General features: G+C 37.7%; 1 protein-coding gene across 4 annotated transcripts in view; it reads left to right on the top strand.

The window, feature by feature from the left end:
- The first annotated feature begins 679 nt into the window (after positions 1-679).
- Positions 680-18,377, top strand: part of LOC121637314 (vesicle-associated membrane protein-associated protein B-like) — a 29,784-nt gene continuing 12,086 nt past the window's right edge. The window contains exons 1-5 of one of the 4 annotated variants that reach the window (XM_041981385.1): positions 680-941; positions 9,948-10,100; positions 15,328-15,431; positions 16,387-16,467; positions 17,456-17,635. In XM_041981385.1, the coding sequence (XP_041837319.1) occupies positions 884-941; positions 9,948-10,100; positions 15,328-15,431; positions 16,387-16,467; positions 17,456-17,635 (576 nt within the window). In that variant the 5' untranslated portion in view covers positions 680-883. The remainder of the gene's footprint in view (positions 942-9,947; positions 10,101-15,327; positions 15,432-16,386; positions 16,468-17,455; positions 17,636-18,377) is intronic. The other 3 variants (XM_041981387.1, XM_041981389.1, XM_041981390.1) reach the window with 3 other exon arrangements.

The following is an 18,377-nucleotide window of genomic DNA, read 5'->3' as shown; positions in this document are numbered from 1 at the left end:
TTCCTTAGAACCCACTATCTGTAGGAGGTATCATAAGGGTCCAGTGCCTTGTGGACTGAGCTGTGATCATGGGTGGAGACCTTGTCCAGCTGATGAAACCGGCTATAAGGACAAAAGAAGTCTTGAAATGTAATGTGTCTGTGTTAGGGAGAAATTTCCTGTTTCCTCTCTTAAGAATGATGTCATGGCCATCTAATTTGACCGTTTACATGGACTTGACCCATTGTTGAAAACCAGGTACCTAAAAGTTGTCAACCAGTTAAACTTATATTTTGATACTTAGGTAAGGATGTAATTAGACCTTATATGTTGTATAGACTAATGCAGTCAGTCACATGGGACATTTAGTGAAAAAGTACTATCTGCACTTTCTGTATTTACTTTGATATATTTTATTCTAGCTGATTTTGCAACAGTTGAAATGAGAACTCACTGTTGGTATTTTTGACATGATGTACTGATATTGAGTACTCCATACCTGTTAAAGGTGATGGTGAGTAAACTGATGCTTAATGATAACATGCACCTATTAGCCACATTTCTATGCTGGGTTCAAGTCCTTTAAAAGCTAAGATGGTGGTCGCCTAACCGGACCTGGGTGCACCCCTGGGCATTACCCCTTAACCCCCATTAACCCTCCTCCCCCCTCCCCACCGGGTAACTATGCAGAGGCAGTGACGTCACCAGGCTGACTCCCTTCCTGCTGCATCACAGCAGCCTTTAGCAGCTCGAGCAGCACTTGTGACCGGCGGGACGGGATATCCACCTATAATTCATTGATAAAACAACCCTGCTGACGTTGCAGCATTCCGCAACATCCTAACACGGGGGTAACCGACAGGAACTTGTTGCAGTGCGATAACCCCGCTCCAGCTGTTGGGATATGGCCAGGCCGGAACAGGTTCTGCTCTTGGAGCCTCAGCACGAACTGAAATTCAGAGGTAAGAGGGGAGGGCCCGACTGTGGACGGGATGGGTGGGGGGAGAGCTGCTTCTGCCAGTACGGTTGGGAAGTGGGGTGAGGGGTAGTCCGCTGTTTGGATAGCCAAACCAGAGAGGCTGCAGTCAACATTTTTAATTTACTGCCTTAGCCTGGAAAGACTAGGGCTGCTCTGAGGACGGCAGGTCATCTGACAGCTTGGCCGTCAGCTAGTTGATTAGCTAGCTGGATTAGCTTTGGGCTGCTAAGTTAGCCAGGCCCTGTAAAACATTTCTTCTGCAGCAACTTCCTTTAAAGCAATTTACAATTTTATTAGCAAGGCATGAAACGTATGTCTGATTGAAAACATCAGCCCTTATAAAGCTATGACAACATAATTCTTCACCTTATCATTGCACATAAGCTAACGTCTCTAGCAATCATAGCTAACTACCTTTAGCCTGCTCTCTGATTGGCTGTGTCGCTCTGCCGGCCAGCCACCTGCCATCTAATAACTTGACAGCTCACAGGACGGAATTACTGGACAACCTCTGCTATGTAATACCATTAGCATGCCTGGCACCCTTATCATTTGCACGTTATACTCAGCAACAGTAATCAAGCAAGATGTCACGGTGCTTTAGGCCTGAATAATGTTACATAAACACTTGTACTATGGTATGGCCGTTGCAACATATTTAACAGCAACACAGTTTGAAATAACTTAATTTTTCCATCTCGGAACCAAGAGGCAGTCAGATAGCATGCTATTTTCAGTTTGTGAACACATACAAATGAGTTATGAGGAGTTTGTAGATCACCAGCAAGTCTGTGTTTTGACTCGAGTCACTAAGCTCGAGTCAAAAGTGATTTGATTGATCACTGGGTGACCTTGTGTTACTTGATCATTGCAAAAAAAAAAAAAAAAAAAGAGAGAAAAAGATGATTGTTATTGAAAGTAAAATTCACTTCACACCTCTTTATTTGGAATAAGATAAACGTTAGATGATAATGTTGTTTACTTGAAATAGCACAAGCTTTCAATCCGATATTAGTTCACGTACATCCCTTAGCTACAGAGAATACACATTAGTGTCATGTATTACGTTCTGATAACATCTGGTTCAGTTGATTGACCTGTTTGTTGCAGATAGTAATTTAGGCTCCACTGTATTCCTGTTAATTACATCAGCAATTCCACTTGGCCAAGTCAGGGCCATATGTGGTCTCCTTGGCTATTTCTTTATCTTTTCCACTCATAGAACACAGAACCAAAAATATGCCAAGGCTATTTATAATGTGCAAGTTTAGAAACTAAACTCAAATATTCATTCATCTCGGCAAGTTTGTTTTTCAGCATTCTAACCATAAGGTCAGTTTAAACAGAAAGAGTTGAAAGATAAGGCCATTAAATGGAATGAAATTAATGTTTTAGTCTGTCAGTAATTTCCTGACTTCTCTGCCCTGTCTGGCACTCAGCCTCAGGTCCATTTTTCTTAAATACAAATATTTAAAAAAGGGAATACTAACTGTCTTTGTTTATTTATTAAGAAATGCAAACTCATTTCAGCCAGAGATCAATACTCCTCTATACTTAAGACTATTTAGAGCATCAGAACAGTGTGTGCTGGATTGACTTAAAGCAACATGTCCATCAGTGCAGTGATATGGTTTATTTACTTTTTTTCTTTGTTTTTTTTTAATATACTAAATCAATTATGTTGGCAATTTATTTTTGACTTGTAACCTGCCATCATACTGAAGGACAGTTGTTATGGTTATCTCTGTGTTTGGGTCTGGGAGATTGTTTGAGTCTTTTCCATGTGATATTAATGAAAATATGTTACAGTAGTATATAGGGTTGTGCAAATTAAAATTAAAGCTGCTTTAAGATTTTTTTGCTGTTTATAATTCAACTGCATAGAGTGTAGTAAACATAAAGCTAACATTTTCCATTTAAACAGTAATATTTCTTGTGAGGGAATTTTTTAAGGCTTAGATCAGTTTTCAAGGTATTTTGAGGTATGCTAAGCCACCTTGGAGCATTCCAGTTTTTCTTTGGATTTAATATGTCTCAGTACTATCTTTCTCTAATCCCATACTGACTCTATGATGGTAAGACTTGTCTGCTGAGGCTGTAACATCCCTTGCAAGAATTAAATCGCCTTTTAGATCTTTGTGGCTCTTTATGACTGTGGATAAGAATTTGATCCTATTGCCTTAAACTTTTGCATAGTATTTTATATAAAGTATGTAATCGTATGTGTTAATGCTCTGTTGTTCTCAAGACAGAAGTATTTATGAATCTTAATATGCTAGACAATACCACAAATCACATGCATACACTCAGGCCCAAAGTAATATGTAGGCACGCTGTGTGAGACCTCAGGAAATAAAGAGTAGGTCTGTTAGCCTCAACTTGGCTCTAGTGCAGACCATCTGTGGACCAAATACCCTTAAATGTTAGGCACTGGACTTTCTCAGCATTTAAACATTTTCATAAGTGTCAGGGTAATATAAAGAAAACTTCACCAAAAACAACCGTGTTCTCTCGTCTGCTGTTTATAAAATCCACTTTCATATCATGGCAGCTTCAAATATCAGCTTCTCATAATAGTTTTTTCCTGTCATTTGTGGTTTCATGAGTGGATGCTATCCTGAGAAACTTCCAGGAAGTAGTAGATCAGGTGTACGGTAGCCTGTGTGGCTTGATTTCCTTTCATTAAAATCCTTTAGATGTCGAGCCAAGCTTGTGAAGGTCTGAATTTCTTCTTTGTCTTTGCTCAACAGGGAAGGGAAGTGTCAGTTGCTCGGGATGTTTGCTGAGCTGAAACTTTATCCTGAATCTGGTGTATGTGCTAATTCTGATGTAGCACTATGTTTTCATCCAGTGAATTTGCTGCTTTCGATACGAAACCATGTCCCCACCATAATAACTACTGTGTTGAGCTAATTTGTGGTTTTGTTAGAGCGCTTGATAAGATACTTGATAAGAAACTTCGGTCTGTCTGATACATTTGGTTTATAATTATAGAATAAAACTTTAAAAAGTTATTTGAAGAAGTAATGCTGATTTCAAAGTTTTAGAAGGCTATAATTTAGACTGTGCTGTTGTCCACCAATATAAGCGTGCAGTTGACTTGTGAAGGCACATGCCTGAACCCCTGGTGTAATGCGAACCCAAGCAAAACTTTTGCTCCTCTTTGAATGTTGCTCGTACAGTGCAATGGCTGCAAACAATGACGCTATTGACTACTGTTTTGGTCGTGTAGCTACAACGCTAGTGGTTGCTAAACTGTTAGTTTTACATTGTGCCAAACTGGCAGGCTGTGCTCACATTTTAATGCGTTCTGTATAATCACTTGGGTGGTATTCCTTTAAATGATTAAACAGATTTGTTATGTTGCCGGTTTTTGAGGGCACCAATCACTGATATACCTTGCATATCAGTTTAATTTGCTCCACATGTGTTTGGAGAAATCCGAACTACCACCACACAGGCAACGTTGAGTAACCTTCCTTCTCAACAATGACCTCATCTTCAGGTCATGTCTGTCATCTGTTTGGCTGCTCTTAGCTCCAGGTTTGGTCATTCTCCTTGTCTAGCTTCAACTTATCCAGTAACTTTCAAAGGGAAGTGGAGCAGGAAAAGGTCAATTCTGATTGGCTGTTGTCACACGCATTTCCGACATGTTTATATGAGTAAATAGGCTTACAGCTGATCACTGTGATGGACCAGAAATTTATCACTATCATTAAAAGCGATCATATGATTGACCAGCCCTAGTTCAGATAAACTTTTAATTATTTTAAAAATGTGTCATACAGAAGCTTAAGACACTAAGTTTGGGAATGCACATATATTTGTTTGTAATTTGCATGCTCAACTATGAACTACTGTTGTTCTGTTCTTGCTAGAGCTTTCTGGAAAGGTTGGAGTGACTAAACTTTTCCAGGTAGCTATTGCTACACAGTCTCTGAAATATCCTGTCAATAAAGTGTTGCCAGAAGTAACAGAAATGGCTATATTTAGGTAACTTAAAGAGGCTATTTCTCGAGTTAGGGGTGTTAACAGGGATGCATACTCAACAAATTGTATAATTTGTTGATCAAATTAAAGGAGAATATTTAGAGTTTGCATTCTTCAGGGTTAACACTTTAGCCAGATTAGAAATATGTTGCCAATTTTCTTATAGTTTATATTCATTAAAGCACCCTGAGGTCTATTTTTTTTTTTTTTTTTTGTCAATGTTACACACAACTGGAGAATAATCCCATTAATGTTTATTTTAGAATGAAGTAAGGTATAATATGCTTCTTGCTCCTGTGATAAATTGTGAATTCAAGGGTAGTATCTATATTTTTAAGTATTTGGGTGCCTTTGAATCTTGCATTTTATGCATTAGCTTATGTACTTCGGATACTGTGCACATTGATATGTCTCACAGTTTGCAGAAAAAAGCTGGTCCACTCTGATTTGTAGAGTTACTGCTGTCTCTACGCCAGAAAGGAAGTCCAACAAAGCAGATAGACTCTTCCGCCCTGAGCTCCGCCTCCCTCTGATGCAGCCTGCCTCTGGTTGGTCAACTTGCTGGGAGACTATAAATATATATAAAATGTATATCATAAAGACACTGGCAGAACGAATCAGACCTCCAATGCAAGAGTTAACAACACAGCAGGACATAACGTTGTTTGTCGTTGTTTGTCGTTGTTTGTCGTTGTTTGTCGTCCTTCACTCACCTTATATATTTGTACATGTCACGGTTAATAAGTGTACACGTGGCAAATGTACCACAATGCCAACAGAGGTGGAAAACATCTGCTGCCAATAAATTGATAAGAGAATGATGCTATTTGCTTTCATACATTGTTACACTGTAATTAGCTGTATTTCTAGCCACCCCATGTACATTTATTTCGCGCAGCTAATCAGCTGGGTGCTTTTAGCCTGGTTGCTATGTTTGTAGCATTTCCATCTACAGTGCTGATCTCTAACTTTCTGGACATCATTACATGTGTTACCTGCTGGTAGCGATCAGGTGAAGTAAGTGTGGGTTAATTCCTTTAGTTTGACCTTTGCTCACACACTAACTGTCAAAACAAAACAGAAAACTTATTCGGTTTTACTTATAGCTTGTGGCTCAGGATTGGAAACGCAGTCCTTGATTGTAGGAACAGACCCTCCTTTCAGCTAAAGCCTGGTCGCAAATCCCTTGTTGTACCGGCCCTTATTCTCCCAGCAGTCTTCGGTGAAGTGCCTGTCACAAATACAAACGCTGGTGCCTACCCGTGGTTGGCTCCCAAAAACAAACTCTTTCCATTGGTGTCTAATTGTTGTTTTCTTCAGGTACTTGAAGAAATGTTCCTTTCCCTCACAACCAAAGATAAATGTGATAAAAAAAACGGGGCCACTCACTTGTCTGAGTATTCAACACTATAACACCATAGAAAAGTCAAAATAGCATAATAGGGCCCATTTAAGTCAGTCCCCAATGTGGTCCCAAATTCAAGTGCTTTATTTAGGATAAATTACATTTTATCAAAACCAGTTTTATTCACTGTCATTTTAGAGAATTCTTTGTTGACTGATAAAGGAAAAAAAAATGTAAGATGCATCTGAAGCAAAGCAAAAGTGGAAAAGCTGAAGGATTCTGAAAAGTTTCTTTCAACACTATATTTATTAGTGTATGACCAGAAATTTGAGAAGAATTAGACATATTTCATTTGGGTTCACAAAACAACAAAGTCCAGGTGGTATTTCTGTCAGGGGCTTATTGAGTAGTGATTGAGCTTTTTTTGGTTAACTTCTGTAAATATGAAGTAAATGGACCCCAGACAATACATTGCCTTATACATATTTGCTTGTAATCCCCCTGGTAATGCTTTAATCTTTCTCATGTTTAGCTATTTTTTCAGACATTATGCTAGGTCCGGACTTACTATGAGTGTGGCATACGTTGGTCAATAAACTGATATCCTGGGAAATATTGGAGTACTGGAGTAAGCCAGTTAAATGGTCTAGTTGACCTGTGTAGCGTCACTTACCTGTGCAGGTATACTCTTCCTGAAAGTTGTGCCTTAAAATGAAGTCTTTATTATTTTTAGTATTTGCTATGCTACTTGAGTGAATTACAGAAACCAAGAATTTGTCTACTTGTTATGGGGCTGCTGCCCTAAACATGCAGCCTTACAACACCAGCACTTTTAAGTTCATACAAATCAAACCTGTCTTAGAGAGAGATGCCACAGCAAGCCATAAACTAAGAGGCATAGATATTTTGGTTCATTTTTAGCATGTTTCTGTGCAATTTTTTCAACGCATGTGGAAATGTTTAACATTGTAAGTAATGAATTTGGGGGATTAGGTAACGTTCTGCTAAACACCTTGAATCACTGGCCTGTAAGAACACTGTTATACAGTTCTGCAGTGTGGATGAATAAACGTTGCTCACCTTTTAGATCTGGCACAAGCTTATTCAGCTGTGATTGCTGTTTTTTGTGTGATTGACAAATTTGTACGACTTAATACAGGTGGTCTTGTGTGCGTCTTGGAGAGATGTGGGTTGAATCTTAAATGACAACTGTAATTAGTTGAAGCCAAACTCCATTAGCTGACCTGTTCTTCATAGTGCTGAATAAGCAGCATGCGAATAGTATATTTATGCATAGAACATTAACTTATTTTCATTATTTTATCTTTTAAAGTGGTAGTGCACCCGAAAACGTGTTTTTTGAGCTGTAAATAACAGCATTACTTACTTGTGATGAAAACCACTTATATTGTTGAAAAAATGTGTACTTTTTAAATTTATTTTAAAAAAAACAAACAAACAAAAAAAAAAGGCTGAATTTTGTGGGTAAAAAATGGCTCATTACACTCCCTACTGGGTTAAACCTTTGTATATTTGCTAGTTTCAGACTTCTATTCTTTCAGAGTTTCTGATGAAATATTTCTGCACTGGGATGGATTTGTGCTTTTGAGGGGTGTAAAAGTAACACTGAACTTTATTCTTGCTTATCCTCATCTGGCGACAGACAGCAGCTCAAATCGTAGCAGCGGCAACTTACAGCGGCACTTCCTGCAGCTGCCACAACCTGCCGCATGTTTTCACAGCTTTCCAGTTAGTTATTAGTGCAACACGACACCACGTACCCCCTACGCTCGAGTGCGAGAGCAAACTCACCAGCGCCATCTACACCGTGAACGACCGCACACAGTATAAATCCACCTTGAGCCTTTACCTTTGAAATACAGGGAAAACAGGTTTTAGGCTGGAAAAATATATAAAAATGTAATAAAAAAATAATATATATGTTCTATGAGGGGTACCATGTTGGAACCTGAATGCAAAGAGTGTAGGCTTTTTCAATAAATGTGCATATCTCCAAAAGTAACAGTGACTTAAAATTAATGTTCTTATTAATAATTTACCTAGTTAAGGCTGTATTAACCTCATATCAAATATTCCAGTTTGCACCTTATTTTTTGGAAATAATGAATATTTAGTCTTTTTCTTATTGATAAAATCTGGGGTTTCTATGACAAAAAGAGCATGAAAACACACACACACATATATGTATGTATATATATATATATATATATATATATATATATATATGTATGTATGTATATATATATTAATGCTGGGCAACGATTAAAATTTTTAATCGCGATTAATTGCATGACATGCTACGTGCAAAATGTCTCTTTCCTTTAAGAGACAGCCTATGGCTATATAAATAAAATGCAGTAAATTTTGGTTTACAAACACAACATCAGGGGTCTCCAACCTGCGACTCTGGAGCTGCAAGTGGCTCTCTGGACCTTCCACAATGCCTCTAAATACCTGACTAAAATATTTTTTAAAATCTATCTTTCTTGTCATTAGGTTGGAAACCAGGGACTTTTTTTTTTTCTTTTATATCATTTTACACAAATATCACTTAGAACAGGGATCTCCAACTCTGGTCCTCATGAGCTGCTGTCCTGCAGGTTTTGGGTTCTACCCAACACACCTGACTCAAATCACTGGGTCATTAACAGGCTTGTGCAGAGGTGTGTTGTAGTAGGAGACATCTGAAACCAGCAGGACAGTCGCTCACGAGGACCGGAGTTGGGGACCCCTGCCTTAGAAGAAAGTGTGTTTATCCTCTTTTTATAAAGGTTTTTCTTAATTTTAAAACCTAAAAGTGGAAATAAAAATGTGGTTCTTCAAAAATAACAAATATCCTATGGTGGCTCTTCATATATTAAGTTGCCTTTTTGAAAAGTCTCGTAACATTTGCGTCTCTAAAGGAGTTTTATTTAGCTGAGGGAAAATGGCTCTTTGGATTGGAAAGGTTGCAGACCCCTGAACTAAAAACATAAACAGATTTACCAGCAGTTTTCTCTTTAAACACCAACAGTTAAAATATTTCTTCATATATATTTATAAAATCAAATATTTATGAGAAATTTATGAGGGAAGGGAGACAGGGACGCCATGTTTCTGTCATCAAAGCCAGCGGCCAGCAAAAAAAAACATTAAAGCGCGATTAAAAAAAATTAACGGCGTTAATAAAGCTTTGCGTTAATAAAGCTTTGCGTTAATGTGCGATTAACACGTTAACGTGCCCAGCACTATATATATATATATATATATATATATATATATATATGTCTTTGAAGTTGTTCAAAGTTGTTTTTGCGAGGGTACCGTGTTGGTACCTGATCGCAAAGAGTACAAGTGTTTTAAGCTGCACCGAGGGTTAATAAGTCAGTTTTTCATATCGAAGGTCAGACATATTACAAGCTTGTTTGAGTTAGTGAGCCCATGTTTGGTAAAAGAGATTGCAACTCGTCCTTGAAAGGTCTTTATGAAGATTTAGTTGAAGTCTGGTTTGAGATTGATATCATTTACTTAAGAAGACGGGGGGAAAAACAGATTTTTAAAAGACTGTATAGTTTTGTAAACTATCTTAAGATCTTTTTTTAACTAAATATGCAACTATATTTGAAGTTTCGCTTCTGTTTACCTTCCTTGCAGGTCCGTTTTCAGACGTGGTCACCACAAATCTCAAGCTCTCCAACCCAACAGATAGGAATGTGTGTTTTAAGGTGAAGACGACGGCACCGCGCCGGTACTGTGTGCGGCCAAACAGTGGAATAATCGATGCAGGCACCTCAATCAATGTCTCAGGTAAGAATGAAGTGGAGAGACTGAGTTGGGGCAATTAGAGTTGCTTGCAGATTACTGTCACTCAAATATTAGCCTACAGTAATATGTAATTAAAAGTAATATCTTATAGGTCATGTGTGGGTGTTTGTTTTTATTGTTGCTGTGATGTTATAACAAGGAGCATCACAGCTGTGACTTGTATGATGTAATCTCTATTGTTATGTTTTTATTAGGGCTGTCAAATGATAAAAATTTATAATCAGATTAATCACAGCTTACAAATTATTTACTCATGATTAATCGCCCTTCATGACTAGGCCAGAAATCTGCCTGTTTTTACTGTGTTGTTATCAACAGAAAGAGCCAGTGCTTACAAATATTTAGTGTTAACTGACCTTTTCATGGGTAAATGTGTGTCCAAGAGTCAGTAAATGTAGCATGTAATATACTTCTTTATGTTTCATCACCCAAAGTAAACAACTGTTTATAAACTATATCATTCGCTGTTTGTTTTACACGCTTTTCTTTACTTTTTTTCACATATCAGTTCAATATTTCATAAAATCTAGACCTAAAAAAAAGGTCTCATTTGTGCCCGCTTTTTGCCATTCGCCATCATTTTAGAAATGATGGATGTATGGGGCTTGTTATGCCGGGCATGCGTTAGTTGCGTTAGAAATATTAACATAATTTACTTACCGCTGTTAATGCATTATTTTTGACAGCCCTAATTTTTATTCATGTATTTGTTTGGAAAAAAGTCATGAATGTGTCTGTTCACAACATCTCCCATCATAAAGATATTTTCTTGTCCCCACAGTTTAGTGGCTCCCAGCAGATCACGTTCTCACTCATGCAGTTTTAGAAAGAGAGGTACAGGCTAATGTTTCCATTCTGTGCCACCGCTGCCATTTGCAGCCACAGACTCGTTTTACAATCTCCCCTATCTGATGTCAACAACTGCTAACTGTGTCTCTGGTGCCTGCAGTCAGCAGAGGGTGACAGAGCAACTGAGTCCACTCTGTCAGTCGCCGTCATTTTTCACCCTTATTAGGCTGACAGGGGTCACAGGTTTAAGTTCCAAAACAAGACTGCTTTTCTGAAAATGTACTCACATGGCAAATTGGAGAGTTCTGTAACCTATTTTTGTTTTCAGCTTTCGTAGTATTATCAAAACATTGCAGTTGACAAGTTAACAATGATGTGTGGGTTCTTGTATTGCAGGAAATGTGCTTTTTAAAATGAAACACATGTTTTGATGAAAAACCAAAGTTTATTTAAGGTCTTACACACCCATGCTGAAGTCATATATGTGGTCTTGCATCTTTTAGTTGAGCCATTTTTTTCATCAGGGTGCATACTTTCCACAGTATTCTTGGCATATTTTGGCATTCAATATTGCACCCACTGCATATGTTGTTTAATGATCAAGTACACAATGTTAAAAAACTATTAACATCTACTATCTTAGATGTATTTTATGTGGCTTGTTTCAGTTAAAACAAAAACATGATGACTGTTGCTGCTGGTAGGGATAGAGGCAACCTTAAAGTGTTTTTCTGCTTAATGCAGTTTGATCGGTAAAAATAAATGCTGCTTAGAAAAAGTATTGTTTGTTTTTCTAAACCATGTACAGCCTCTGTTTAAAATGACTGTATCATCCTTTGCTTGTTGCATTCCAGTTTTTCCTGTATTTCTGGCCTGTGTGAAACTCAAAAGCTTTCAAGTTATTCAGTGGTATCACAGAGAGAAAGAACTGTCTACCACAGAATACCTACAAACCCATAGTGTTTTATTTGCTGGTTTAGCAAAGGCTACATACAGTGTTTCTGTGCTGTAACTGTATACGTTGAATTAAGCCATGACCACAGGAATGTTATAGAACTCGATCGGTGTTAGCAGCATTTAGTGGAAAAATATGTGACACGAATGTTTAAAAAAAAATCCTTGTTTCCATGTTGAACTTGTGGAAATATTTTATACGGTTTTAAGGCCTACTCTGCAAACTCCTGTCCTGAAGCGTGACTCATTTCACTGAACAAGAGACTAATTCACCTGTGTTAACACAGACCCAAGTCCATTTTCATAAAAAAACGTCTGCTCAAAAGTCGCCCATAGTTCTGAGCTTGTGTGATGGTTTATAGTATTCAGAGGCCATATTTTACCCACCAATTAGATTCTCATAACAAAAGTCATCCTTTAAATCAGTAGCTGATTCTTTCAAGTATTATGAATTTGAATTTAATTGAATAAGACAGAGTAAGGAAAGCACAATCAGTGTGTGAAGCTTTTACTCTGAGAAGTCTGAATCTAAATGCCTTTTATGCAAGACTACGAATTTGATCTTGGTGAGTTTTCCGTCCAGGCATCTATCTTCATAGATTTGCTAAAGCAAACTCTTCTTCCCTCCCATGCCACACATATTTTTTCAGTAGGTTTGCAGATCTGTGACCAGGTATTTGTTTGAGTCACATTCCCTGTCAATGTTCCCAGAATCAGACTGGGTCCTGTTGTAGATAAGGTTGTAGCTTTAAGCTTTCTTAAATTTACCACAGTCCTGAGTTAACTTCTTTATTCTCTTTTCTGATGATCTGTATGTTGCTTTCTACTTGCTACTTGCTGTTGGGAACAAATTCACATACATCGAATATTGATATATAAACCACAGTGAGCTTCATCTGCCATTCCTGACATGTTTTGTGCTTCCCTGTTTACTGTAGACTGAGACTTTTCCGCATCCCTTCTCTTCCCTTCCTCAATCCCATTTCCAGCTTAGAGCGCATCTTCTGCAGAAAATCTTTTCCTGTGAAGTGCATGTGTTAACAGCAGATGCAGAAAAAGTCAGGATCAAACTGCGCCTGTACACTAACAGCTACTTTTGTTTATCTTTTATGTCAGCTTTGTTATTCTGTAAAAGCCGAAGGAAATTCTCTGTTCTTTTGTACAGGTGTAGTAGTTGGCTGTCTGGTGATAGTTGGATTGAAGGGTCATTGCTTTCTATCTGTTGTCTTTGTCTCCTCTTTCTGCTTTCCTTTTTGCTTCTTTTTGCAAAATTACATAGATTACATAATTCAAAATAAATAAATAAATAACAGTAAATAAATAAATAAATGGATCAGATAATCAAGAGGAGCCTTATACCCATAAAGTTCCCTTGGCAACGCAAATTTGATCGGCACAACACAGCAGCCAGACCATCATTCTGTTTGCTATGATGCTGGACAGGACAAGTTAAAAAAATAAAAAAATATTTGGCCTCTGTGAGTATTATAAATGATTGCCTAGTGTGAAGTTAGAATACTGAATCGTCCTATTCACAGAAGTGGCTCTTTCTAATGGTGTTTTCAAAGGCTGTATATGAAAGATGATTTGAATTACTTCTTCCCCCCATGGTGGTCATGTTTTTCCTATCACAAGCCCAGACCTTTTAACACTAGTCAGTGTTGCTCAAAAACTTGCATGCTTTCCTGCCTCCATTCTCTGGTGTTGTCCCTGTGGACCCAAGCTGGATGGCTGTACAAATTAGGAGTGACTGAAACAGGACATTCTCAATCTGTTCATGCCGTCTGTTTTTGATTTGCAATATTGAGCCACACTGATTGCTGAAATTGTGCACAACACTACTCTAGGGAGAATTGGCATGTGCCATATGAAAGCCAAGCTGATAGTAAGACCAGATTCAAATTTGAACTAATTTGTTTTCAGTGAAGCCAAGTATCATGCAAATATTGTAGATATACTGACTTTAAAATATGTCTTTTATTCACATACTGAAACTTGTAATCAAGAGAAGAAAATCATTAGCCATCTGAAGTCATTTCTATCTTCATGGCTTTTTCAGACCCTTCTGACGGCATAAGAAAGTGATCACTATAAATCATTGTTACAGCTTTGAAATACCTTCTCAGTCACTGGCATGACATCAAATAACACCCCTGACTCAGAGGACTGGTGTGGCGAAAGGCTGAAGTAGTATTCCAACTCTACACCTGCTTTTTGTTAGAGCAGTATGTAATGTAAGGAAAGAAAAAGGCTTCGAAGCTGTTAAAAAAGATTACCCTAAGGGGTATCTGTAGGTCCGTCATTGTATCATTGTCATGGTAACAGGAACATAGAAATAAATCATCTCCACCAATTTTTCTGAGCAGCGTGGGCAAGTCCAGAGCCTTGGACACAGGAAGACAAAGTCTACAGTTATAAATGCACGTACATTTCATACTGGCATTTAATCAGAGGACTGAGCACAGAAGTTAGGAAAGAGAAAACAATGGCCAGTTGTTGACAAAATTTGCTCATGTGCAAATGTTTGCATTTAGGACACCAGATGTGCTGCTGTTGCTGAGATTCACCAGCAAATTCAACCTGTCTGCTGCAGTTTCTGCAGATACTAACACAATACTGTTATTCATATTCTTGCTAGGGTTAAACTTGGGGGGAAAATAGGAAATAAAACGGAGGGTAACTCGAACAAAACAACAATTCCATGTGAAGAATGGGGATGTCCTGTTTCAGACCTTCACTTTTAGCTTTTCTTGTCATGTGGCTGCAATGTTTTATGTTATTACCTTGCAGTCTAGTGTAGTTGTCTAAAAATCTAAATCTGGAGCTATAAAAAAAAAATCAGTTTTTGCCAATAATTTTAATTAATGCACAGAACACACTGTGGCCATGATGATTTGTTCAACATGGTGGAATAAGATCTTCAAAATGGGTATTTTGATATTTATACAATTAGGTTGTGAGAAAAATATTCTGCACAGCTGAATTAGTGATGGTATAGGAGGGAATGACAAATGACCAGTCAGACAGACCTAAATGTTGTAGATAATATAATGTAGATAATGTAGTGTGTATGTTTATTTTCATAATTTTATTTGGAAATGTATAAAACTGTACCTGTCCATCCAGAATGACAACACACACACAGACACACACACACACACACAAAACAAAACAGTTTTTATCCTGTAGAGGGTTATAGTTTTAATTTATTCAGTTTTTATTATGTCCGTCCGTCCTTCCATCCAGATTACTTGGAGGGAATCCAAGTGTGGACAGGGAGATCATGAAAATTGCAAAGTTGGTTTGAACCAGGAGCCTTCTTGCTGTGAGGCGATAGTGCTAACCACCATACCATACGTGCAACCCTATGCAGTTTATGAATTTTGACTTTAAAGGAAAAAATGGCAACAATATGAATGAATTTTGTCCTTTGTTTACTCACAGTGACTTTGATTTTGTTTTTCAGTTATGCTGCAGCCTTTTGATTATGATCCCAATGAAAAAAGCAAGCACAAGTTCATGGTCCAGTCGATGATAGCACCTCCCGACATGACCGACATGGAGGGAGTGGTGAGTGTCCCTCATTTTGCATTATTTTTATTTTTTATTTTTTTATTTATTTTTTATTTTTACTATCAATAACCCCTTCCTATAGCTGATATAGGCAACATATGTTGAATATCAGTATAAAGAAAGAAAAAGTGTTAGTACATCTCCTAGCCTTAATACAAATCTGAATCACAGCACTGACACAGCAATAAAAAAAATCTAGCATTGTTCACTGATAAGGATCTCTGTGGTCTAACACTTTTGTGATCCTGACCAACATAAACACAATAAATCATAATTAATATGTTTCTAAATATCTTGAAAATTTGGTGAGACGTGATGCACATAAGGAGTTAACGTTAATCCAACTTGAGAAACTGTTACAGAAGAGGCACTGTACCGAGACAGAGCTGCAGGGAGTTTATGTGCAAATTTATGACCGTAACAGGTTACAAAGAAAGCAGATTTTTTAGGTGTGGTTGTAAAAAGACCACAACTTATGTTTATGACTGTGATATCATTAAAACCATATTCCATAGGCTTAAATGATGGACCTGAAGATGTTAAATTACAACAGAAGTAAATTCAGTTTATTTGGGGACATGTAGTGTCCCATTAGCAATAAAGAGGTCTTTTTTTTTTTCTTTTTTTTTAGAAAGCCATTTCATAACTTTGAGCAATGAACTTATTAAGTGTGACACTGTTATAGTAAAAATAAATATAGCTAATTAATTGATATACAACTTTTTCTTATGACTTACAAATCAGGGATCTAATATAAAGCCCAAAGTGAATGCTTTAAGATTTTTTATCTTTTAAAATGTCTTTATCTAACACGTCCACTACCTCTTCTGCACAAAATGGACATTTGAATAGACACTACATAGCATAATTTATTTGATTACATTTAGGTATTTATGTAACAATGACGTGTTGTAGTCTGATTTTTTCTTTCTTTGTTTGTCTATGTCTTAAGTGGAAGGAGGCGAAGCCAGACGAGCTGATGGACTCAAAGCTCAGGTGTGTTTTTGACATGCCAGTGGAGAATGAAAAAATGGTGAGCACACACACTTTTCTTTGTTTTGTCACACAGATATTTAGTGTCTCTATAGACTGGACATCAAATAGATTGCTATTAGGGCAGCCGTTGGGTCTATGGGAGGAGTCTGCAGCAGAGCACTGCAATGCCAGTGGTGCTCGATTTGCAACTGAAAACAGCACAAGAGTAAATTGCAAAGGAGCAAAAATCATATTTCATTTTTATGATCGTTGAAAATCCAGATCATAACTGAGATTAAAATTCGATTAATCGCCTTGCCCTAATTGCTATCCATTTTCGCTTGTATCTTTGGTTTAACTTTGCTTTTTTTTTTTGCCAAACTGCAGAATAATCACTTTTTTCTCATTAATGTTTGTCAGTACAATGATATGTTGATTACCTGTCCTTCCTACCGTTTTTATTTTGTCTCAATTCTGCCTCATGTTTGAGTGTTTTTTCCCTCTTCACTCTTTTCTCTATTTTGTCCCACTTTTCTTCTCCTCTCCCTGCTGCAGTCACTTTTAGAAGGATCAACAGTCAATGCAACAGAGAGTTGCATTGTTGAGTTTCACTTGTAGTTTATTATTAATGTGATTCCTTTTGACTGTAGAGACATTTTTTCATCACTGATATGAGCTTAGTCTACCAACTCGATGAATACTGGTGAGGGAAAATGATCCTCTGTAGTTGTTTTCAATTCATTATGAGCTATGGGATACATTCACATGACTCCCAGTAGGCACTGTGCGCCACAGAGTTTGTTAGACAGAGATAATGCTAATACAGACCAGCTTGATCCACAATTGAAAGGTACTTTTGAGTGAACTTTTCCACCATGGCTATATGTTGCTATGTGTGAACACAGCTTGCAAGTCACCAGATGTATACACAGTTGTATCTGTGTAACGGGCAGACAAAGTCATCGTTCAGAACTCCTATGTAAACATTTTAGCAGCACCAAGCATCTTATTGCATTAAAGTGTGTCTCTCTGTAACCCACTTACAGCATGACATGGAGTCCAACAAGATGATGTCATCTAGCTTGCTGAAGTCAGAGTCCTCTGTGCTTCCTGCGAAGGCAATGAGCTCCACCCTGGATGATGGGGAGGTAAAAAAGATCATGGAGGAGTGTAAGAGGCTGCAGATGGAGGCTCAGAGGCTACGGGAAGAAAACAAACAAATCAGAGTGAGTAAGATTAGCAGAGCAAAGTTTTCTTCCTCTCAGTTTGCCATATGTCTGTGGCAGGCTGTCAGATAAAAACAGGTGTGCTGGGTTTCCCCACGTAAAACTGTAAATGAAAATACACTAAAAAACTGGCTTTTGAATGGGTATTAGGAGATCAAATATGATGTTCATAGGATCTATGGTTCAGTCCCAGTACTCCACATGTCAAATCATTGTTTTTTTTAACATTGTTAATCATCTGATAGCACAGATGTAATAGCTCCCATTAAACAGTTTCGGAGATTTGCCTCTAATCATATGTACTTGTAAGAATTGATTCCTAAAACTGTACTGTAACATTAAATTGCTTCTTATATGACTGAATTTTAGATTTTAGATTTTTGAAGTCGAGTTGTGTAAAGAATTTTGCATAATCAGTTTCTCACGGTGGCCCTGAAGTGTCATGACAATACAAAGTCACAGCACGAATACAAAAGCCACAACACTTCACAACTAACCGCAACACGAATACAAAAGACACAACACTTCACAACTAACCGCAACACGAATACAAAAGCCACAACACTTCACAACTAACCGCAACACGAATACAAAAGCCACAACACTTCACAACTAACCGCAACACGAATACAAAAGACACAACACTTCACAACTAACCGCAACACGAATACAAAAGACACAACACTTCACAACTAACCGCAACACGAATACAAAAGACACAACACTTCACAACTAACCGCAA

The sequence above is a fragment of the Melanotaenia boesemani genome, chromosome 3 (assembly GCF_017639745.1).
Source record: "Melanotaenia boesemani isolate fMelBoe1 chromosome 3, fMelBoe1.pri, whole genome shotgun sequence".
Classification (NCBI taxonomy): Eukaryota; Metazoa; Chordata; class Actinopteri; order Atheriniformes; family Melanotaeniidae; genus Melanotaenia; species Melanotaenia boesemani.
This window is presented reverse-complemented; position numbering and strand designations above follow the sequence as displayed.